At 40.9% G+C, this 24,039-nt stretch overlaps 1 protein-coding gene and 1 long non-coding RNA gene across 9 annotated transcripts in view; both read left to right on the top strand.

Annotated features, from left to right (window-relative positions):
- The window catches only part of LOC126232185 (zinc finger protein 665-like), a 169,554-nt gene that overhangs the window by 12,190 nt on the left and 133,325 nt on the right, over positions 1 to 24,039 (top strand). For 6 of the 8 annotated variants that reach the window (XM_049942484.1, XM_049942477.1, XM_049942481.1 and 3 more), the window contains exon 3: positions 14,601 to 14,687. The exons of 1 other annotated variant lie outside the window; for it this stretch is intronic. In XM_049942484.1, the coding sequence (XP_049798441.1) occupies positions 14,601 to 14,687 (87 nt within the window). Of the gene's footprint in view, positions 1 to 14,600; positions 14,688 to 24,039 lie in introns of those variants that run through there. One more of the 8 variants, XM_049942483.1, reaches the window with a different exon arrangement.
- The window catches only part of LOC126232187 (uncharacterized), a 227,265-nt gene that overhangs the window by 12,039 nt on the left and 191,187 nt on the right, over positions 1 to 24,039 (top strand). The gene's annotated exons all lie outside the window — the stretch shown is intronic.

The raw sequence follows: 24,039 nt of genomic DNA on the forward strand, positions 1-24,039 counted from the left end.
AGTACCTCGTCTCCTACCTTCCAAACTTTACAGAAGCTCTCCTGAGAACCTGCAGAACTAGCACTCCTGAAAGAGTGCTTCTTAAAGTTTGGAAGGTAGGAGACGAGGTACTGGCAGAAGTGAAGCTGTGAGGACAGGGCGTGAGTCGTGCTTGGGTAGCTCAGTTGGTAGAGCACTTACCCGCGAAAGGCGAAGGTCCCGAGTTCGAGTCTCGGTCCGGCACACAGTTTCAATCTGCCATGAAGATTCATATCAGCGCGTACTCTGCTGTAGAGTGAAAATTTCATTCTGATAGTTTGGTTATTTTCACATCTGTCAACACCTGCTTTCTTTGGGATTTGAATTTATATTCTTCAAGTCTGAGGATATTTCACCTGTTCCATACATCTTGCTCACCAGATGGTAGAGTTTTATCAGGGCTGGCTCTCCCAAGGCTGTTGGTAGTTCTAATGGAATGTTGTCTACTCCCTGTGCCTTGTTTAGACTCAGACCTTTTAGTGCTTTGTCAAACTCATAATGCAGTATTATTTCTCCCATTTCATCTTCTTCTATGTCCTCTTCCACTTCCATAATAGTGCCCTCCAGTACATCGCCCTTGGATAGAACCTCTATATACACAATCAACTTTTCTGCTTTCTCTTCTTGGCTTAGAACTTATTTTCCATCTGAGCTCTTGATTATCATACAAGTGGTTCTCTTTTCTCCAAAGGTCACTTTAATTTTCCCGTAGGCTGTCACAGAGTGATGTACTTCTCGCAAGTGAGAGACTGTTTGTTTACTCTTAGGACAATGTATCTTTGACTTGTTATATTGTATGTTCTGTGACTATGTAATAAAGTGTTGTTGGACTGCTAATCGCTGCTCTACTGTGATTCACGACATAAGAGTTTTGGTGCCGAAACCCGGGAGTAGACTTTGCCCGAGACAATTCCACGATTGTCGTAGTGAACCGAATTCTGGACACACGTCACGCGGCAATACTACGACGGGGTTTACTGCAGCGATTTGTTACACCATGCAGCAAGCTCTTCGACGACAACCTCCATCATCACACAGCTAAGTTCAATTGAATTATCACGCAACATGTTTTGTAGTGCCATTTGTAAAGGCAACTGATTACATTATTGCCGCTGTGTACTGCTATTGTAGCTGTTCGATTAGCGCTTTAACGAATTATCAGATCCTATGCTACGCCTGTAGATTGTTTGTGAATAGTGCTGCCATCTAGCGACCATCAATTGAACTACTTCGACTAGCGATCCAAAGATAACGCCTTACTAGGACCAGCTGATCGCTAGCCGACACTGCTTTAAACTTTCGAGTAATCTGACGGAATGGACGTGCCAGACCACAAACCAGAAGCGCAATTACACTCTCTAAAGAGAAAACGTATGAGAGAAAGAGCAAACATTACGCGACTCGTGGCGGAAGTTGCAAGGTTGCCCGACACATCGGAAATCGCGGATTATAAATATTACAATGACAGATTGGGAAGCGTTCTGGACCGCCTCGTTAAATTAGATGAGGATATTCACGAGTTGTTAGACGATGGCGAATATGAAGATGATGTTCCTAAATGCGAAGATTATATAGACACCGCGAAACTCACAATTTCCCAATTGTCTCACGAAATAGAGAAACAGCTTGCGAAATCGGTAGCAGACATAAAGATTCCCGACAATCCACCGGCACAATCTGTAACAATGAGTGTTCCCACAGCTTCAGTAAAACTTCTGCCGATCAAACTTGTGCCTTTTTCAGGCGATATTGAGACATGGGCGCGATTCTGGGAGCAGTTTGAGCAGTCGGTTGACAAAGATCCGATGGTAACTACAATTAATAAACACATTTTTCTTCGCGGCTATCTCTTGGGAGAACCAAAGCATTTAGTGGGCGGTATTGCGGTGACGGCCGAGACATACGCAGAAACGAAGAGGATTCTCCGAGCGCGTTATGGCAACAAGGATCGAATAATTCAAGCCCACTTAGATTATCTCGAAGCCATAAAACCAATTAAGCTGTCCACCCCAGAGGAACATAATTCAACATTCATTGAATGCCAGCGACGTATTCAAGCTCTCCGGGCACTTGGGGAAGACGTGAACGGATACGGTCGAGTCCTCGCGCCGAAAATTTTACGCGCTTTTCCGGATGATATATGCCGCCGCTGGATAATTCACGCCAAGCGTACAGGAATATCCGAAGGGGACATTTTGCAACTGATGGAGTTTCTGAACGAGGAAGTCGACGGGGCGCTTACCACGCAGAAGATACGCGGTGAATTTTCAAGCACTTCTAGTAACCTTCCCACAGCGTCCACACTTCACGTACACGCGAAATCTAAAAGATCGACTCCGAAGGATACCAGCGTAAAGGAACCATTCTGCGTCTTTTGTGAATCTGACGGTCATTGGGCGCAAGACTGTAAGAAGATCGTACGCGTTAATGATCGAATAGCTAAATTGAAACTAGCAAACAGATGCTTTCTTTGTCTTCAGCGTGGGCACAAAGTGTCAAATTGCAAAAAGAAAGAAAAGGCTCGGTGTGTTAACTGTAAAAGACTGCATCATGAGTCCATTTGTGAGGAACGAAAGGATATTAGGGGTCCTGCGGGTCAGACAAACGTTACTTCCGTTGGAAAGGTATCTGTCGCTCCCCACGGTTACACGTACCTTCAGACAGCCCAAGTATGCGTCTCAGGACCTACAGGATTGAGCACGACAACGCGATGTCTACTGGACGCAGGTAGTCAGTCCAGCTTCATAGCAAAGTCGCTGATTGATGATCTGAAACTGCAAATGGTAGACCGACAAGAACTAACCGTTTGTTCCTTTGAATCAAACCCTACATGCCCACGCCACCGCAGGCTTGTTCAGTTTAGTATGAAGGGGCTTTGGCAGAATTCTTCAGTGCCACTTACTGCCTTCGAAAGTACTCACGTTATTTCTCACCAGCCTTCAGTTCCACAACATATAAAGAGTTTACCAGATGCCCGTAAGATTACGCTAGCAGATCCGAAAACCGATTCAACAGATCTTCCCGTGGAGATTCTTGTAGGAGGTGATTTTTATTGGAAGATAGTGAAGCACAATTCACCCATACGCATCTCTGAAACCTTAGTGTTAGTTCCTTCTCTGTTTGGCTGGATACTTAGTGGTAACAAGTCACAAGCCTGTGTGCATGCAACCGTGGTAAATTTTGCTCAGACTGACCGATCTCCTCTGCACTCTGACAATGATGTAAGACGCTTTTGGGACTTGGAAACTATAGGGATTACTGCCGATCACGATCTACCTGTGAACAACAAGGATACGAGACTTCTTGAAGAGTTTAGAGCATCTTTCTCTATAAAGGATCATCGAGCAGTTGTTACACTTCCCAAAATGCAACATAAAGTGCTTTCGAGTAACAGACCTATCGCGGAAAAACGATTCAAGCACCTCAGGGAAAGATGTCAACGTCAAGAGACATTTAAGCAAATGTATTTCGATCTTATGCTAGACTACATTACGAAGGGGCAAGTAGAGGTCGCTCCCACCCCACTCTCAGGAAAGGAGCTATTTTATCTCCCTCATCGTGCAGTGAGGAAGGAGAAATACGGAACCACTAAGTGGAGAATAGTCTTTGATGCCTCATCTCACGAAAACAATGCACCTTCTCTGAATGAGGTATTAGAAGTAGGACCGAACCTATTACCAGAGATTCTGGAAATTTTACTGCGTTTCAGATTATATTCTACGGCTATCGTCGCGGACATCACACAAGCTTTCCTTCAATTAACCTTAAACGAAAAGGACAAAGACTTGACCAGATTTTTCTGGTTCAAGATTAGCCAGGATCAAACAGGAAATCTTCAAACGACGGATGAACTAACAGAATACCGTTTTAACAGACTCCCATTCGGCCTGACCTGCAGCCCATTTTTACTTTCTGCAACACTAAGAGAACTTGCCGACAAGTGTATGACAGCATTTCCCACCGTAGCGCCACTTATAAACAAGACTGCATACATGGACGATTTTGTGATCTCAGTAGAAGGTGATAATTTGGTGATAACTATATACTATGAACTTGTAACCCTAATGAAATTGATGAGTCTCCCCTTATCAAAATGGGCTACCAACTGTGAACAACTCCACACTATCTGGAGGGCAGAAGGGCGAGAACTCCACACCCAGACTCAAGTTTTAGGTGTAGACTGGAACACCGCAGGTGACTACTTCTGTATCGATCCTAGCGAAATCATCAGAAGGTCGTCAGAAGAGCCAGCCACCAAACGACTCCTTTTACAATGTACGGCTAAATTCTATGACCCACTCGGACTGTTTTCCTCAGTTTCTCTTGTTGGGAAATTGCTATTTCAGGACACATGGTGCCGAGGAATTGGCTGGGATGAACTTATGCCCTGGGACTTAGGGGCACGATGGCGCACTTGGATATCTAGCTTACCTTCATTGTCACATATACGTGTCCCTAGATGGATAGCTACAGCTCATGGAAGAGACTCTCAGCTGCACGTATTCTGTGACGCCTCGGAAAAGGCATATGGAGCAGCTGTGTACATTCATACTGTCTTAGATGATGACGTCGTAACCCATTTAGTCTGTAGCAAGAACAGACTTGCTCCTATTAAGAAGGTGACATTGCCTCGACTCGAACTTTTAGCAGCAGTAGTTGGGACCAGACTATTGTGTTACCTTTGCCGCGCAACAGACTTTAAAATTGCCGGTGCGATACTGTGGACGGATTCTACAATAACACTAAGTTGGATTTGCTGTGATCCTAACAAATGGAAGACCTTCGTTTGTAATCGTGTAACTGAGGTACAAACATACATGACTCCCACGCAATGGAAACACTGCCCAGGACTAGACAATCCTGCTGACCACCTCTCACGTGGACTCCTCGGCTACCAAATGAATTCTTTGGACATTTGGTGGCATGGGCCACCTTGGCTTACACGCCCCCCTGAACGCTGGCCAAACAACGATACTCCAACGATGGTACGACTTCCTCCCGAAGAAAAGAGGAAGAAAACGCAGAGCCAAGTTTTGTCGATATCTACGCCAACCAGCCTTTTGAACTTACTTAAATTCAGCTCATACTGGAAGCTCATTCGTATCACAGCATGGACTCTCCGTTTCCTACACAACATTCGTCAGAAGAATAAATCTTCAGGAGAACTTACTGCCACCGAATTATCAGCTGCCAAAATGTATTGGATTCAAGTGGGCCAGAGAGATTCCTTCCCCAACGAATTACATGCACTTCAGAATAACTTACCACTGCCAAGAGAGTCAAAAATCGCACGATACAATCCTTTCCTAGAAGATGGACTGATACGTCTAGGAGGTCGACTGCAGTGCACTAGCCTAAATAGTGAACAAAAACATCCTGTACTCCTTGACGGTTCCCACCACTTCACACAATTGGTTATTCGAGAGACTCACATCCGCCTTCATCACTTTGGTGTTCGTTCTGTACTATCCGAACTGCGAACCGAATTTTGGATCCTTAGAGCTCGTCAGGCCATCAAAAGAATCCTATACTCATGCCTCGCATGCAAGATCTTGAAGAATCCACGAGGGCAACAGATTGAAGCACCGCTGCCACCTGAACAAGTTTCACCTGCCAAACCATTTGCTGTAACCGGAATAGACTTTGCTGGCCCACTATTCATCAAAGTGGGGAAGGAAACGCACAAGTCATATATCACTCTTTTCACATGTGCTACCACACGAGCTGTACACCTCGAACTCTGTACAGACTTGTCAACGGACAAGTTTCTTATGGCACTTCAGCGATTCGCCGGAAGACGCGGACTACCCCACACGATATATACAGATAACGCGAAAACATTCCACGCCACGAATATGGAACTAGCCCAACTTTGGAAGGCATTAATCACCACAAAAACTTATCAGTTCCTCGCCCACCATGGTATTACTTGGAAATTCATTGTCTCCTGGGCGGCTTGGTGGGGAGGATGGTGGGAAAGAATGGTGGGCACTATAAAGCGTTGCTCACTGAGGAACAACTGAACACCACCTTGATCAGTATTGAAGCCGCGGTGAACTCCAGGCCCATCACACCAGGAGATGATTGTGATGCACTCACACCATCCCATTTTCTGGCGGGAGAATAACTTAAGACTATTCCGACGGGACCAGAGCCTTCAGCGAGCACGAATTTAACAAAGGAAGTCTGACTGAGACAGCAACTCTGTGACAGTTTTTGGAACCGTTGGGTTAAAGAATACCTATTGGAGCTCCGGAACTACCATGAAGTTAAATGCCCATCGGGACGAGTCATCCCCTTTCGCCCTGGCGACATCGTGCTGATCCAAGAGGACCTTCGTCCGCGACATATGTGGAAGAAGGCCAGGATAGAAAAGGTACTACCAGGAAGAGACGGCAGGGTAAGGACGATAATACTCCGGACACCAGAAGGTCACATCATTAGTCGTCCTGTGCAGCTGGCCGTACCTTTGGAGGTTGACCAGGGTGGGGAGGATGTCACAGAGTGATGTACTTCTCGCAAGTGAGAGACTGTTTGTTTACTCTTAGGACAATGTATCTTTGACTTGTTATATTGTATGTTCTGTGACTATGTAATAAAGTGTTGTTGGACTGCTAATCGCTGCTCTACTGTGATTCACGACATAGGCAGTAATTATCTTAACCCTAGTGACATATGCCTACCATACTATGATATCTAATACTCCACACTCTGACATATGGGCTGCCTGTCTTGCTTTTCCTGATAACATTCTCCTGGGTAGTCTCTGTCTGTAGATCTGAGTGGGGAATTTTTTTATCTCCAGAATGATCCTAAGATAATTTTGTACAGTAGAGATGCAAGATCTTGAGAACATAAACACACAGCTACAGTTTACCTTTACTTTAAGCCATTTCCAGTATTGGCAAAGGAAGTTTGTTAATGCTACAAGGCCAGGTCAATTGATCTTCCAGACCATTGCTCCAGCAACTACTGAAAAGGCTTTTACCCCCCCACCCCCTTGAGGAAGCATGGGTTAGCTTGATTTCTCCACAGATAATAATTATGGTTGCACATAACATACTGTTTTCAGTATCGTTGACATGCTAGCAACCCTACCTCGGTAATGTCCATGGTATGTTTGAGGTGGGGGCTGTATGCTATATTGTTTAAACTACTGTTTTTTGAGCAGGAGAAATAGTTGTAGCATACATATTTGTAGAATTACTTTCCTATCTGTATAAACATAAATAACAATTCTGAGAGACTTAATTGATACACATACAAAGAAAGATATGAAACTGTTGCTATGTCTCAGATTTAAGGCCGTAACTCCTGGTTTAAGGATCAGTTACTTTAACAATTACCCTAGCCAAGCATGCCTCCAGGCCTGCCAAGGGGACGTCACTTGTTTCCTCATAGATTTTCATCTTAGGTGAAGCAGTATGATACAGTTCTCCATGAAAGTAGAAACAAGGAACGCATTTGTGATTGGATGATTTCTGAGTGCTGGCAAGTATAAGAAATTTATTATGTAGTTGTCTGTAGCGGAGTGCATAGGTAATTCTATAATAATCATAAAGTTGGTGGTTCAGATCACACTAATAGCAACCAGTTCTTTTAGTTTTATTTAAATCCATATGTAAAACGAATGGCAATTTTTATTCATGCTGAATCAAAATTTATGAAAAAGTTAATTTAATTAAAAATTACATAAAAATGCAAGTATTGTTGAAAAATTAAATTTTGTTACAGAAATTGAAATAATCGGATAGAAAATAAAGTAATTTCCCATAAATGTATCAAAATCTTTGTTTTAAAATGTCATGTAGACCTAATGTAAAAAGATGTAATTTTTACTAAACCATTACATTTCAGTGTTTGTTAAATTTGCAATTTGTTAGTAGACATTGAATTTTTTTTAAAGTAGAAGTTCGTATTAGGAGATTTGAATGAGCAACTTTTACACTACTGCACTTTTATGCTATACTCTCAATTACCAGCAACTGTGTTAATAAGTAGGAAATATTTTGTAGTTGACAGCACTCAGAAATCTTCTGATTTTAAAAGTCAATTTTTTTTAGTTGTTTGGTAATGGCATAGTGCTGGTTTAGGAAAGTGATGGTCCAGCACTAAACTCTATATACTATGAATCTGAAGGAAATTGAAGAGGATGATCTGTAAGATCCCCTTTTCAGTCAAGTTCTTATTGTCACAGTGATGTGTCCATAATGGTTAAGGTGACAGCCCATAAAATGCAAGAAATCAAAGTTTATCTCATCAATGTGGCCCAAATAAATTTTTACATGTGTTACATAGAAGATTTTCTAATGTTAACCATTAATTAGATCACTTTGTGAGCATTCCTGATTAGCTGAAATCATCTGATATTCCAAATTGTATTGGCTGACTGCATTGCAGCAGCACTGTGAGTGAACAGAGCAATCAATGTTACTTAATCAATGACTGTAGGATCCATTTTTATTCTTGCAGAGGAACTGTTTCCTTTCCAAAATCATCATATCGGAGAAAAAATTATCTGATGTTTAGGTCTCTAGCTCCAAACATGTTTCCTGCGCCTTTTTACAAATGGAAATGACATGTGCATTTCTCTATTCCCTTGAGAAGCCATTGTTCCATAAAGTAACACTTCCATTGCCAGAGGTTGTTGTGCAACATCCAGGTGTTTTATTTAATCTGATGGCTGCCCCTTCAGGTCTAGCAGTCTACTCTGTGTAGATTAAGTTTGGTTTTACCTTCTCCCTCCTGTCGCCACCTTACTCAATTATATATCTGTCATTTTGGCATCCATGCTGTAGTCGAAAATGTGAAATGCATTGTAATTATGTCTTTTTGTTCCTGTCTTCTCTTTCGCTTCTGTGTACAACATTTTCAACAAGCATTTGTAGAGATGCCTTGGGTCCATTTTCCAACATTTTTGTTCAAAAGTTCTGGGATTTCGTTTTTTCATTTCATTTTTTCCAAGATATGGACTTGCTTATAGATTAATGGAACACTTCTTACATAAGCTGTGTCTTGATGGTTCTTATATGTTCAGTTTTGGTTTGCAATGGGAATCTAGTAGATTTGGCTTCATTTGAATCTATTACACAGATGCCTGCTGCCATGTAACTGTGTTATGTTGTTAAACAGATGCAGGTCCTCACTGTATTCCACAACATTCCCCATAGTTGGGTGGTTTGGCTATTATATAGTTTCTAATAACTTTAACAGGTTTGTTAGGCAGAAGTATATTCTTTTCTTTCAAAACTTGTTTTTAACAGTAGTGATCTGTGATGCTTTAGTAGTCTAGTGCTCAGGATCAAATATCTGTATTTAGAGAATTGATTATTTTGGGCATGTCTATTGCTAACACAAAAAACATTTTCCTGTTGTGTGGGTTTTCTAAGCAATTACACAGGCTAATTTTGGGAAAACATGTTTTGTAGATTTTCACAGGAATTTTTGTTCTCACAGCTGTGGCACTGTCACAGGACATGATTTTGAGATGAATGAGTTCAGATTGTCCTCTGGAAATTTAGATCTTCATTTTCTGTGAATTACCTAAATCTCTTCAAGGAAATGGAGGGACAGTTCCTGATGAAAGGGTGTGGCTCATGTTGTCTGTTTGCACAACCTCATATCATGTTGTTTTTCATTGACATAATTGTCCTCCACATCTTTTTCCCACTCTCAATGCATGCAATTCCAATTATGCAGTTCCCAGGTATATATAAAATCCTGTCACTGTGGTGTGATAGAGGAATTTGTATACATTATTTGCCAGACTATTTCTTAAGCATTAATCTGCTATGATGGGTGGAGGTTGGAACTCAAATGGTTATTCTTCCACCTCACACTTAAAAATTACTTTTTCCTCACATTTGATACTTAACTGCATGCAGATTATTTCAAATTTCAGTAACATGCAATGAGATAAATATAGATTTATCTCACTGCACATTACTGATCTTTCATGATGATAAATGTGTTACTGCCAGTGTTCTGTGGTGCATCTTTGTGGTGGGTCCTCTGTATGGAATATGAGATTTTGTAGCTAATTATTTCTAGTTTTCCTTCCAGTGTTTTGTGTACAGTGCTACTGTTAATGAAACTCTAGATCTTGTCTTGAATGTTTACACAAGAGTAAGACGATTGCTTATTGAATGTATAAGTGTGAGGCTACAAATTCAAGTGTTTTGGGTTAGGTCCCAAGTATAACCTGTCACTTTTTCATGTCTGGAAATTTTCTATGTGGAAAATGACAGTTTCCATTCCAGTGTGATGCTGTAGGTCCTCGTGTAACTTAGTGTGTTAGTGAGTTCAGAAGTTGGAGGAAGCCAGTGGCATACCACATCCAGTAAGACAGTGCATGCTAGAGCACTAATGTGTTACTACCTACCTCCAGTTTGATGAAAGCTTTATGTCTACTTTGGGTTTGCATTTAGTTTTTTGACATTTGGCGTGTATTTTATTCAGTACCAAAATTAGGTGATCCACACTTGATCTGCATTTACCTGCGTATTGTCTTTACAGGTGGTTTTCTAACCTAAAAAATGCATTCTGCATGTAACCTACTATTTGGTTAGCTTCTTCTTGACCATAGTGCCCTCATGGTCTTTAGAGGCATACCCTATCATCTTCCACCGAATAACACAGGTCAGAAAATAGGGAACTAAGATCATCATAAAATAAAATAAAAATGTTCTTATTGGAGCCTTCAACTTGGCACAGGCATAATAGTGATTGGGACAGGAAGATAAACATTGTTTTCTATAAAGTAAAGAAGTGTAGTTTGTGAGTGGAGTTCTACAAAACAAACATGAAATTTTGTTGTGCAACAACATTGTTTCATTGGTAGATTTGCTGATTGGCCAACCAAACTCACAGGAACATAATTTAGTTGCAGATGATAATCTATCAGTACATAAAAAAATATTGAGGATCATACATAACCCAGCCATGTAGAAAAATTAGGTAATGATAGAACACCACATCTCAGATGGAACCTTGGCGAACCCAAGGTGCTGATATGTCTCTTGTGCCATGTACATTTATACTCAATATATTTTGTTTCTCTAATCTTGTTACATAAATAACTTCTCGTTGCAAGTATCATTTGATGATGTAGAGATATGCATCACTTCTCTGTAGTGGTATGTATTGCCACATTTCTTCACAGTGGTGCGTATCACCACACAAGGCTGCTGTTTGCTTGAGAGTCTTGGATTTCCCAGTGATGAGCAACCCCTTACTGCTTGATTGGATGCTGCTAGGAGGTATTCTTCAGGCCCAACAGGTGAAGTGAGTTGTGTTGGTTTGGGTGTCCAATCAATAACACTCATCACATCTTGTCTCTTAATGAGGGAAACATGAATAATCTTGCAGCCAGTGTCCTCCCTTTCCTTTTAGCTGAAAAAAGTCAGCAATGTCAAGCACATTGGAAAGCTTATGGGCCTGTGGTATTTTGACTGGAACCCCAGGGGCTTCTGTTTCTTAGTCATTGCCATGGAGACCTGGTAAGTGCAGGTACTTCCGATGTAAGTATGTTACTTTGAAATGGCTTTAATGTGCCCATATTAATAACATAGTTCCTAAAGCCAACAATTCCTGTGGAGAAGTTTATTAGCTAAACTTTACAAATGATGGTCCACGTACTGCACTTGGTTATGGTAAAAAGTAGATATTTGTAAAATGTCTCTGAAGTGGTTTGGTGACAGGCAACGGGAGGATATTACCTCATAGAGAATGCACAACTGTTAACCAGCTCAGTCATGCTTTTAACATACAACATAATCAATTTTGTGTATGGCCTTTCCTTCACAGCATGCTTTTGACACATGCTGATGATTCTGTTAATGTTATATAATCATATATGTGTTTATACAGAACACATGTGCAACTTTTGATTTTGAAATTTTATTAATAATTATGTCTGGTATACAAATCTTGGATTTGGTAAGTGGTATTGTGTGGATAGTCCTGTCTTCATGTTCTTTTGCTGCTCACAAGAGGTTCTTGTATTGGGGTGTAGAGGAGTATTTCACTGCCTGTCTTCAAATATTATTAAGAGCTTTCTCTCATAGGTGGAATCTATGTTGTGACAGACTGATATATAGCCTACTCTGAGGTTTAGGTTAGCCTGGAAACTGACAGTTGTCTTTTCCATTATTTCCTGTTTTTGTACAGAGTCCTGCAGGATACAAATAAATATCAGAAACAAAAGAGCAAAAATAGTTGCTGAAAACCCAGTGTTACATTATGTGTTACATGTTTTTTTTTTTTTTTTTTTTTTTTTTGTTTGCCCCCTGCAAGCAGGGTTTTTCTTTGAAAATTCAGTTTGATCTCAATCTAGCACTTGATATGTCAAGGTAGTTGTTAGGTTGAATCCTGTGTTTGACTTGCCATTGAATCAAAAATATTATGTCATTGGCTACGCAAATTGGCTTTTCAGCCATCATAGTTTCCCATTACAGCCTGCAACATGTGTTACTAATATACACTTTGTGGTTAGAGGGGCAGGGGGATGGCCCATCAAAAAGTTGTACCAACTTTTGTTGGATTGTAATTTTGTTAGTGTTGCAGGTGCATAACTTCATTTCTTGTCTCAGGTGATTTTTAACTTTATGAATAAGAACTTTGCAAAGAACTTATTTGGCTTCCATGTGCAGAACATAAAGAAGTTTGATGCACTGAACTACCTTACTGCATCAGTGTTTCCGCATTCACACTTGGCAAAAACAAAGTGTCATCTTCAAACTTACATCTGTCAAAGCATATGCTTGCTGCACTCATGTACATTGCACTGTGACTCAACCCACACTGCTGATAATACTAGTTTTTTTATTATTGTGGTGGTGTGTGACATCATAACATGGTGTCAAATGACCCCTATGTCATAATTATAATCTGTTGTATGAATAAAATTAAATTTCATGTAATTTAAAGTTCTGGTGTTAGGCAATTGTAATGGATACATTCAAATGTCTAAATGACATTTGGAGCCCTCATAAACAGCCAGTTCTGTTTTCATGTAAATTTTATTTATAATATATTGATTGAACTACCCTGAAAGGGGGGCTGGAAGGACTGAAACCATACAAAAAAAAAAAGGTTAACTTAAATTCTGAGATAAAAATCAAGAAACGCTGTTGTGATGTATGTCAAGAGATTTGATGTGAATTCCATTTGAACTAGTTGTAGTTCTGACTTCCAATAAATATTTAGTAGTATCAGGTATAATATCTAAAAAGGAAACAAAAAGTGAATATTTGCAGTACATAGTGAGATCTGACATAGTAAAAATAATTTAAATAACAGGGTAGAGGAATAAATTTAAAGCAAATCAAATACTGTAACAAAAAGCTTGGGTTACATAGAATTTGCTTTTGTTTTGTAAGATTTTACGTTTTACTTTATGAAGGAGTTTCCATCTGAACCAGTCAGTCACATGTAACGAGAGAGCTTGCAGTTGATCTTGGACTCTGCATCACAAGATTGAAGCCATTGACCATACCACGCACTTCACCAAGCATTTTACAGACAATTGACCAGTTTCGCCTGCTCCTGTGCACTAGGAACATGAAAGGTTCTGGATTTGTCTTCATACATAAGGCATACAGTTCAGTTTAGTAATGTTACTGGAGTTTCTCAGTCATGCAATTGCAAATATATTAATAATAATTGATGTTGCCATCTACATAAACACTGCGAGTAATCAGCATCTTCCATTCATCAGCAAATATAGTGAATTTCTATGCACATAAATTTATCCAATTCCTCACAATAATGAATCAACTTTGCAGTGAAACAGTAGAAATTCTAAAAATTTGTCACATAATATGATGTATTCAATGATACAGAAATTTCTACCCGCTTACACAAATCCTGATGTGCGCAGTGGCCTGTGTCAATGCTGGTGACTGTGACCATCCCCAGCAGAAATGCCTCAAATAAAATTACAATGGTGGCACACTATTTAAATGTTCAAATAAAGCATGAAAATGGATGATAGTGGTACTGGTGAAAAGGAGAAAATTGTCATGATATTTTAGATAGTGTGTGGTGTGTAAGTTTGTCTTGAAATGAAATGGTATTATATTAGTGCATTTATCTGCATGAACTGTCTACCCACAATAACATGTCTCCCTTACAAAGTGAGGAAAATTTTAGTGGAGAAAACTAACAGTGTGTGTGTGTGTGTGTGTGTGTGTGTGTGTGTGTGTGTGTGTGTGTGTGTGTGTGTGTGTGTGTGTGTGTAGCAGCTGCTTGGTAAGGATAAAATGATTTCTGTTATTTGGTTGATATCTCTCTGATGTGTCTACCTCTAAATTAAACAGAGCTTTAGTTTCAAATGTTTGTCGTGTATGATTGTTGTGTATTATTGTTTCTCTGACATGTTCTGCATCCTGTAGGACCTCAGCAATATGGCTCAATTAGAACGAAAATAAATCTAATCTAATGTGACAGACATTTTCTTGTTACCTAAGGCCAGCAAGGGAATACATCTGACCACTAGCTTTTTAGCCCCGCATGTTTTGTAACCACCACTCAAGTGCAAGGGACAGATGCTTTGAATATGCCATCATTCTTTCTTTTTTCAGTTTCTTGAAGATCCACTAAAGATGCCTAGTCTTCATATAAAGCATGACCCAGAACTGAAACAGGATTTGGATGGCACTGAACATGATGTAAGTTTTCACAACAGTGATGCATTGTGCATGAAGTACAGTATTAATATCATGAAATGCAAATGGGTGCATGCAAATGGGGTGATCATAACTGATGAAACATTAAAACCTAGGATAGTAGCACTTCTCCAGAATTTTTATAGAATTTCAATTGACTGTAGGTGTGTTGTTCTCTTGTGTTTAATGGTATTTGAATAAAACTTGTAGGAAACTAAGTTTATTAACTGTAAACCATGGTAATTTTATTGTAAATGTAAATAATGAATGCCTCAAATTTGAACTTGGAACAAATGTACCAAAGAAGACTCTCCTTTGCAGCAGCTGTCAATTAATTTGTCTCTGTCACAGTTCTATAATAGAAAAAGTGTAAGAGGTAAAGCAATCAACCATAAGCAGTAAGTTATCAGCTAAGTGTTGTATTTGGCATACATTTCTATTTGCTGAAGTATTTAAAGAAAAACAGGCTGCATTACTGGAATAGTGTGTTTGCTCTGTGTAAGGGCTATGGGTTTATCCAGTACACATGGCATAAATTTACAGTGTAATGGAACATTGCTTTTCCCAAACATTTTGCAAAGAGAAAACATGATGATAGCAAGAATGTTTGTAAATAGCATTAATTTTAGTACATTATGGTGATAGTCAGTGAAATTCCATATTTATTTGATTAACGATCACCATAGTGTACTAAATTTAAGCTATTTACAAAAATTTGTAACACCTCTTGGATATCTATTTTTGGTGACAGTAACCAGCTCTGTGGAGTGAGATCAGTTGTGGTGAGTGTTGGTATTTTTACTAGGTAGACGTGATTGGAAAATGAAAAGAACTGAAACATTTGAGATGGCGCATTAGAAAATGCTGCTGAAAATTAGGTGAACTTAAGAGGAATATGGAGTCCTCAGCTGAACTTTCAATGAAATAAATGTATGGGAAAACTGATTAAAGGAAGGGACAGAATGATAGGATATGTGCTAAGACATCGGGGAATAAAGTAGTCAGGTGTGTTTCCATCTCACTTGGGGGGGAAAATGTTGCTATTACACATGTCAAATAAGAACTTTAAATGGAGTTTAGTTAATTTCTATGTTTGTTACTCAGTCAGTAGTGGAACCTTGTCAAGCACTGAAATGATCGTATGGCATCGTTGGCTGGGAGGCCCCTTGCGGGGAAGTTCGGGACAACTCGAAACTAGTAGATAAACATTGTGTTTTTTGAGAAGGGTATAGTGTACTTCAGTACATGGCATGATTTGGGCAATATACTATTTATTCCAATATATATCTTGAAAAATGATAGTAGCGACAAAATAGGAGGCATTAGTGCTAATATAGATGCTTTCTGGCGATTGTTGTTCCCAATCACCACCTTCAAATGGAATAGGAAAGCGTGAAGTAATGCACGTAGTGGTACCAGAAGTACCCTCTGGCATGCACCATTAGGTGACGTGTGTGTGTGTGTGTGTGTGTGTGTGGGTGTGGCCAGGGATACGTTCTATTATCACACATTTGTTATGGGACACATTTGGGAGAGGTTATGAGAGAATAAGGAACCCATTTCTTAAAGGTCACAGTACTTATAGGCAATGATTGCACAGCACAGAGTCTGTTGCAAAACAAGAAAGTTAGGTATAGTAAGCAGATGGGCAGGGACAATAGCAAAGGTGATAATGAGAGTGAGAGATTTACAGTAGATTTAGTGCACACACAAGTTTGGAGAAAGGTGGTGGTGGTGGTGGTGGTGGTGGTGGTGGTGGTGGTTGTCATCGTTGTCGTCGAAGTGCTTTCAACATAATACCTTGGAAATTAACAGTGATGTATCGAATGGGGCTTGGCACAGCCACAGCAAATTCCAAAGCTAAAATGGTTGTTTGTAGCATCCATGAAAGTTGGTCTGTAGAGCATTACCCGAGGAAACAGATACGGTGGTTCTTTCTTCTGGGGTGGTGCAGTGTGTGCCACTACACACTGAATTTCATGTTTGCCACCCTGGAGAACTGTTGACACATGGGTACAACGTACAGCTGAATATAAAGCACTAGAACCTTAGTACATCACTAAATTTGATAGTATGAAAATGATTGTGTGTAAAATCACAATCAGTACAAGTAAGGAAATTTGTTTGAAAGTAAGAAGAGCAGAACAAGAATACATCATCCAGAAATATGTGTCAAATGCCTGAACTCAGTTGAGCTAAAGCTGTGAGTGTGGAACAAGTTAACTTGATAAATGCGGGCAACAGTAGGCAAGCAAAGGCTGTAGATGAATGATAAGAGATGTGTGGATAGGAAAAGCACAACACTGCAACTCAAGGCAAACTGTTAGGTCACAGATGATGGTTAGGGTCAGTAGGTGCTGTGCTGTGAAGTATACAGTGTAGGAGAGAGCTGTTAGTGTCTCTGCAAAGAGCACAGTAAAATGTACGATAAGGTGTAATCATGGGAATGTGGGTTAGAAAGGCTGATCACCAAATTATGTCTTTTTATATACAGATTTGCACTAGCTGTATTAATTTGAATATTCTTTAATATACTTGAAGATCCATTGGAAGTATCTTGTCAGTGAGGATTGCAGACTAAATTTGGGGTAGGATGATCTTCAGAATATTGCAAGCATTCACATCACAAATATTGCATGTAGAATGAGAAAAGTCATTGGCTAATTGAAATAAACATAGATTGTGAATTTACTAGAGATCAGCAGTATATTAGTAACCGGCTGAGTACATAACATTGCCAGGGTAGCTATATATTCCAATCTGGTAGGCCATCGTCTCCGCCCACATTCATTACATCTCTCCTCCGTCACTCTTTCTTGCCCACTATTTTTCTGTCTCATTCTCGCCTGCTCTCTCTGGCTACATTGTCCTGGCCCTTTCACTCTGCCCCTCAACTCCTCCTTAAAGTGTGCAGTCCACCTACGAGCTACCTTGCAAACAGAATGACATTCCTGTCTAATTACGATGTTGTGCAGACATAGTATTGCAACTACCACGTTGAAAAATAAGGTAATGTATTAGTCAGCAATGTGAACCACATATCTGGCAGTAGTAGGAATCAACTATTTCTAATGAATATACACAGCCATGTTAAAGTTGTGCTCAATGCCATGGGACGGTGGAAACATGTTAAAAAAATTATTTTGTTGTTGTTGAGAAAGCAAAGGCACCACAGAGGCAAAGGGTGACACAATACACAAAGCAGATTTTAAATGTGCATTTTTATGTATGCAAGTTATGGCAAAAAGTATGCAATACTGAGATGAGTGGAATTGGAATACCTACGCCAAAGGAAAAAGAGCATCATGTACACAATATGAATGCCTGGGCAATGTGAAAAATGTGTTTTACGGCAGAAATTCTGTGGGGTTATGAAAATACAAAAAAATACCAACTTTGCTAGAGGTTGACAGCTTATTTTAAAGAGAAATGGACTTCAGAGCTAGTAAACAGTCTTGACACAGGGATAGGAGAACAGACTGATGCTGCTGTCATTTAAAGTGCTGGGTATCTCACCCCATAAACCATTTGTCATGGCGGCGTTTATTCCATGTATATCAACAAATTTAAACCTGTTGAAAAGATTTCACCTTGTGAAGTAGCGCAGAAGAGGTTTGTGGTTTTGATCCTACTCCACAATGAATTTTTCTTCTCTTTTCCTCTATACTTTCTGTACTGTCAAACTGGACGACAATTGATAGCGATCTTCAGTGTATGTCATGATAGGAAAATCAGTATCTTACTTTTCGTTGCACCATGAATGTTGCATGAAGGACAGCTTGCCACAGATGCGTTTAATTTTCAATAAATTTAAGAAACAACTTACATCAGGGACTTTCTGCATAATTTATTTTCTACATCAATTTTACAGCCATTAACCAGTATCAGATTCAAATTCAGCTTTCTTAACCCTTATTTTCAGTCATGTATGCCAACACATAATGTAAAAGTAAGTATGAAAGTAGCATCAAATGTACAAGCTATGGAGCCCCATTGTGATACTACAGCACTCTTAGCAGTGTTAGTGAATTTACTGGGCTGTGCAGGATAAGCCGAGTGGTCCAAGGCACTGCAGTCATGGATTGTGTGGCTGGTCCCGGTGGAGGTTCGAATCCTCCCTCGCGTGTGTGTGTGTGTGTGTGTGTGTGTGTGTGTGTGTCGGTGGAGGTTCGAATCCTCCCTCGTGTGTGTGTGTGTGTGTGTGTGTGTGTGTGTGTGTGTGTGTGTGTGTGTGTGTGTGTGTGTGTGTGTGTTTTTTTTTTAGGATAATGTAGGTTAAGTAGTATGTAAGCTCAAGGACTGATGACCTTAGCAAAGAAGTCCCATAAGATTTCACACACATTTGAACATTTTTGCATTTACTCTTGTAATAGGTGGTAGATAATTTCATCTCATGTGGTTACCATGCATGAAGTTGCTGCATGACACTCAACAGTGTGAACAGGTTTACTGTAAGATAGCTGGCAGCGTAAGACACATTACCATCCATTATTCTCCAACCCCAATATGATCCACGGCCTCCCATTCTGAGGAAAATTGTTCCATGAATGAAATTTGTTGTTACAGTGTACCGGTGTGAACAAATTATCATGCATAAACAAGGCAACACAGTTTCCAAACAGATGAATTACAATAGACTTTTATGAAAATATTAGGCATATTACCGAAATGGCAAATGGCTTACTTTGACAAAGTCTGGATTCATGTATATTGTTCTATGATTAACTACTGCTAGAGTGATATCATCCAAAGAACGTTGTCAAACAGTGCCTGTCTACATTTATTTTGTTGTGCAGTGATTGACATGCAGATGTGTAGGGTGTTGCATGCTTTGCTTTTCACAGATTCCACACTTTCACCATTATGTCCACACACTTCAGTTCATAAAGCATAAACGTGGCAGTACTATGGAACAGACTGTGACAGAACTAGATCACTCTTTTCTTAAGGTACAAGAGCTGTAGACACAATACCTGAGCAGCTGGTTGCAGACCAGTGAGTGACCGACATTGAACTTGGGATGACAGTATTATCAAAATGCAGTGCGACTGCAGTCTGCTGCAAACAAATAAGAATTGAATAGGGCAGCACACAGTAAGTGGACCAAACATTGAATATAAGATGACAGTTACTGGAAGATGTGTCATTGTCTGTTACGGATTAAACAAGATTTGCTCCCCAAATAGGAAAACTTATCTACTACTTTGTCTCATTTCCTAATCTAATTCCCTTGACATTGCTGATTTAATTCGACTACATTCTATTCTCTTCACTTTGCTTTTGTTGCTGCTCATCTTATATCCTCCTTTCAAGACACTGTTCATTTTGTTCAACTGTTCTTCCAGGTCCTTTGCTGTGTCTAACAGAATTATGATGTCATTGGCAAACCTCAGAGTTTTTATTTCTTCTCCATGGATTTTAATTCTCAATCCCAAATTTCTTGTGTTTCCTTTACTGCTTGCTCAATATACAGGTTCAATAACATCGGGAATAGGCTACAACCGTCTCACTTCCTTCCCAACCACTGCTTCCCTTTCATGCCCCTCGGCCCTTATAACCGCCATCTGGTTTCTGTACAAATTGTAAATAGCCTTTCATTCCCTATATTTGTCCCCTGCCTCCTTCAGAATTTGAAAGACAGTATTCCAGTCAACATTGTCAAAAGCTTTCTCTGAATCTACAAATGCTACAAATGTAGGTTTTCCTTTCCTTAATCTATCTTCGAAGGTAAGTTGTAGGGTTAGTATTGCCTCACGTGTTCCAACATTTCTACAGAATCCGAACTGATCTTCCTCCAGGTTGGCTTATGCCAGTTTTTCCATTTGTCTGTGAAGAATTCATGTTAGTATTTTGCAGCTGTGACTTATTAAACTGATAGTTTGGTGATTTTCACATCTGTCAACACCTGCTTTCTTAGGGATTGGAATTATTATAGTTTTCTTGAAGTCCGAGGGTATTTTGCCTCTCTCATACATCTTGCTCACCAGATGGTAGTTTTGGCAGGGCTAGCTCTCCCAAGGCTATCAATAGTTCTAATGGAATGTTGTCTACTCCCGGGGCCCTGCTTAGCTATTTTTCTCTTCCTTTTGATCTCATTTTTGAGACGTTTGTATTCCTTCTTGCCTGCTTCATTTAGTGCATTTTTATATTTTCTCCTTTCATCAATTAAATTCAATATTTCTTCTGTTACCCAAGGATTTCTACTAGCCCTCGTCTTTGTACCTACTTGGTCCTCTGCTGTCTTGACTATTTCATCTTTCAAAGCTACCCAGTCTTCTTCAATGTCTGGAATGAGGCTAACAACTCAAAGACCCTGCCAACTGCACCACAGTTCCTCGTGATTTCATGTACTGGAGATGGTCAGTCCTTCACAATGGTAAATCCGTTTCTAATTCAGGAAGGTGTTGATGCAGTTGCAACTGCTTGCTGCTTTGCTTCTCTATCACATCCTGTTTGTATTGAGGCCTATAGAACTCTGAATTCTTTCTGTGGTTGTGTTTACAATAGACTGCTCAATGGTCCGACAGAGGTTGAAATCCAAACATACCTCTCTGGCCAGGGTGCCATTGCCATCCAATGGGTGATGAAAAAGGTAGGTGCCTCCTTAGTATTCACACACACTCTTTTTGTCAGCTTTGATAGAATGGTGCTTCCGTCCAAGATCAAAGCAGGCTATGAAGTTACCACAGTCCAACCATATACTCAGAACCTGATGCACTGCTACCAGTGTCATCATTTCAACCACACTGGAATGTCTTGTAGACATCCAGCCAAATGTGTAACCTGTGGTGGGGATGCGCACAAGGGCAATTGTCTGCCTCCTCCTCCCTGCCATATTAACAGCATTGGTCACAGTGCCGCCACCTCTTGAAACTGTCCCATGTATCTTAATGAGAAGGCTGTCCAGGAGATCCAGTTAAAGGAAAAAGTTCCTCACTTGGTCGCTCAAGTTATTGGCCAGTCACAAACTCTGTCTTCTACTGTATGGTACTTGCAGTACCGTTCTTGCTATATCTCGCTCTACGAAGGACACAGCCACGCAGACATGATACCTGAAATTCATCTTTGAGATTGTGAAATCGCCCAGTGTCATGGGAGCATCATCATTCCCTCGTCCAGCTGTGCACCAAGCCACCAAACTCTTGCCTCACGGGGTGAAGTCACCAGCTACACAACTGGCAGGCTGGAAAGGACAGAAGGAATACTCCGTTGAAGACGTCATACGTTGCTCCAGCCAACCGCCATCTGAGTCTTCCTCTGCTAAGCAGAAAGATCTGAAGAAGGCCGACAAAGGCAAAAGGTCTTCTCCTTCGCCGACTCAAAGATCCTCTTCCGCGGTGTCACTACATGATACCTTGGCTGGCCAGCCTGTGCGTTGCCGGTCTGCACCACGAGCTATTTCTCTGTTTTGACTCTGCAGGCTGGCAGCGTAACAATGCCGACACTTCCGTAGACTAAATGGAACAGGATCCTCCTGGTTCGGTGCCCTGTAGCAGTGAGTAATTACAGGATGGCACTCGGCAGCCTCTGAGGTGACATCCATTCATTGTTTCCTTATCATGACACCTCCAATGGATGTTCGTGGCCTTCAATCCTACAAAGAGGATTTACGGTTGCTTTTAGAATTGCATTATCCACTTGTACTCTGCCCTCAGGAAACAAAATTATGTCCTCACGACTGCATTGAGGTTTTGCATTTCTTCGTGGGTTGTTTTGTCCTTCGCCCCAAGGTCAGCGTTCTATCTCATGGGGGAGTTATGCTGCTCATAAGGGAAGACGTTCATAGTAAACCCATCTCCCTTACAACCCGTCTTCAAGCAGTTTCAGCTCGCCGTTTCCTTCCTCACTTGACCTCCCTTTGTACCACTTCTATCTCTCCATCATTTGATGTCACCAGGCAGACTTCCTCGGCTTACTCAGCTTATCGGGCAGCTACCTCACCCATTCCTGCTGCTCAGCAGCTTCCATGCACACCATCCCTTTTGGGGTTCTCCCAGAACCTGTCAAAGAGGTGCCCACTTGGCTGACCTTAATCAACTTAATCTCTTTGGTCTTAACACAGGAGCACCTACATTTTTTCCGACTTCTCACACACCTATTTCTATTTGGACCTATACTTCTGCACTGCCCAGCTTGCCCATCATCTCGACTGGTTTGTCCTTTCTGACACTGACTTGAGTGACCATTTCCTGTGTGCTATCCATATGCTGACTCCTACCTCACCTGCATGCACACCCAAATGGCAGCTTACTAGGGCAGACAAACTTCACTCCTCCATGGTGACCTTTGATGAACAAGGTTTCCCCAGTAGTGATGACCAGGTGGAATACCTCACAACCGTTATCCTTACTGCTGCAGAACGTTCCATTCCTCGCACTTTCTCTTTACCACGCTGTATTCTGGTCCCTTGGTAAACAGAGGCATGTCAAAATGCAATTCGCATGTGGAGACGTGCTCTCTGTGTTTTCACCCATCATCCTAAGATGGCAAACTGCATTCATTGTACAGAGATGTGTGCACAGTGTCGTGTTCTTCGGGATAGCAAAAAAGCTTGCTGGATTTCATTCACAAGATCTTTTAAGAGTGGGTCAACCTCTCTGGGACCAAGATCCATTCTCCAATTTCCGGCCTGACAGTAGCAGATCAAACTATCGTGGACTCTATTGTGATTTTGTAACACCTTGGTCCGCCATCTTGTGGAAATTTCGAGCTTTTCCCACTATTCATCTTCTTTCCCCCATCGGAAACGAGCAGACGTGGCTAGGGCAATAGCCTTCTCTTCTCAAAATCGGGTGTGCTAGAATGCCGCCTTTAACATGAGGGAGCTAGTTCATGCTCTCACTTCATCCCGATCCTTCGCCTCAGGGCCAGAGGCTGTTCACATTCAGATATTGCAGCACCTTTGTCTTGCAGGCAAGCACTTGCTGCTTAATATGTACGACCACATCTGTGCAAAGGGTACATTTCACAGACACTGGTGTGAAGCCACTGTAATACCCATACCTAAGCCTGGTAAGGGCAAACACTTTCCTTCCAGCTACCACCCAATCTTTCTCACCAGCTGTGTTTGCAAGGTGCTGGAACGTATGATTCATGGGTGGCTGGTATGTTGGCATGAGTCTCGCAGTTGACTTACCACTGCACAGTATGAGTTTTGAGCGTGCCGTTCTATAGGTGACCATCTCGTCATTTTGTCCACCCATGTCGTAAATTGTTTTCTGCAGAAATCCCAAACTGTAGCTGTCTTTTTCAATTTGGAGAAAGCCTAAGAGACCTGCTGGAGGACTGTTATCCTCTGCATGTGGAGCTTCCATGGCCGCCTGCCCTATTTCCATGAGGAATTTTCAAAAGACAG

Source organism: Schistocerca nitens, unplaced genomic scaffold, assembly GCF_023898315.1.
Source record: "Schistocerca nitens isolate TAMUIC-IGC-003100 unplaced genomic scaffold, iqSchNite1.1 HiC_scaffold_466, whole genome shotgun sequence".
In the NCBI taxonomy this organism is placed as follows: Eukaryota; Metazoa; Arthropoda; class Insecta; order Orthoptera; family Acrididae; genus Schistocerca; species Schistocerca nitens.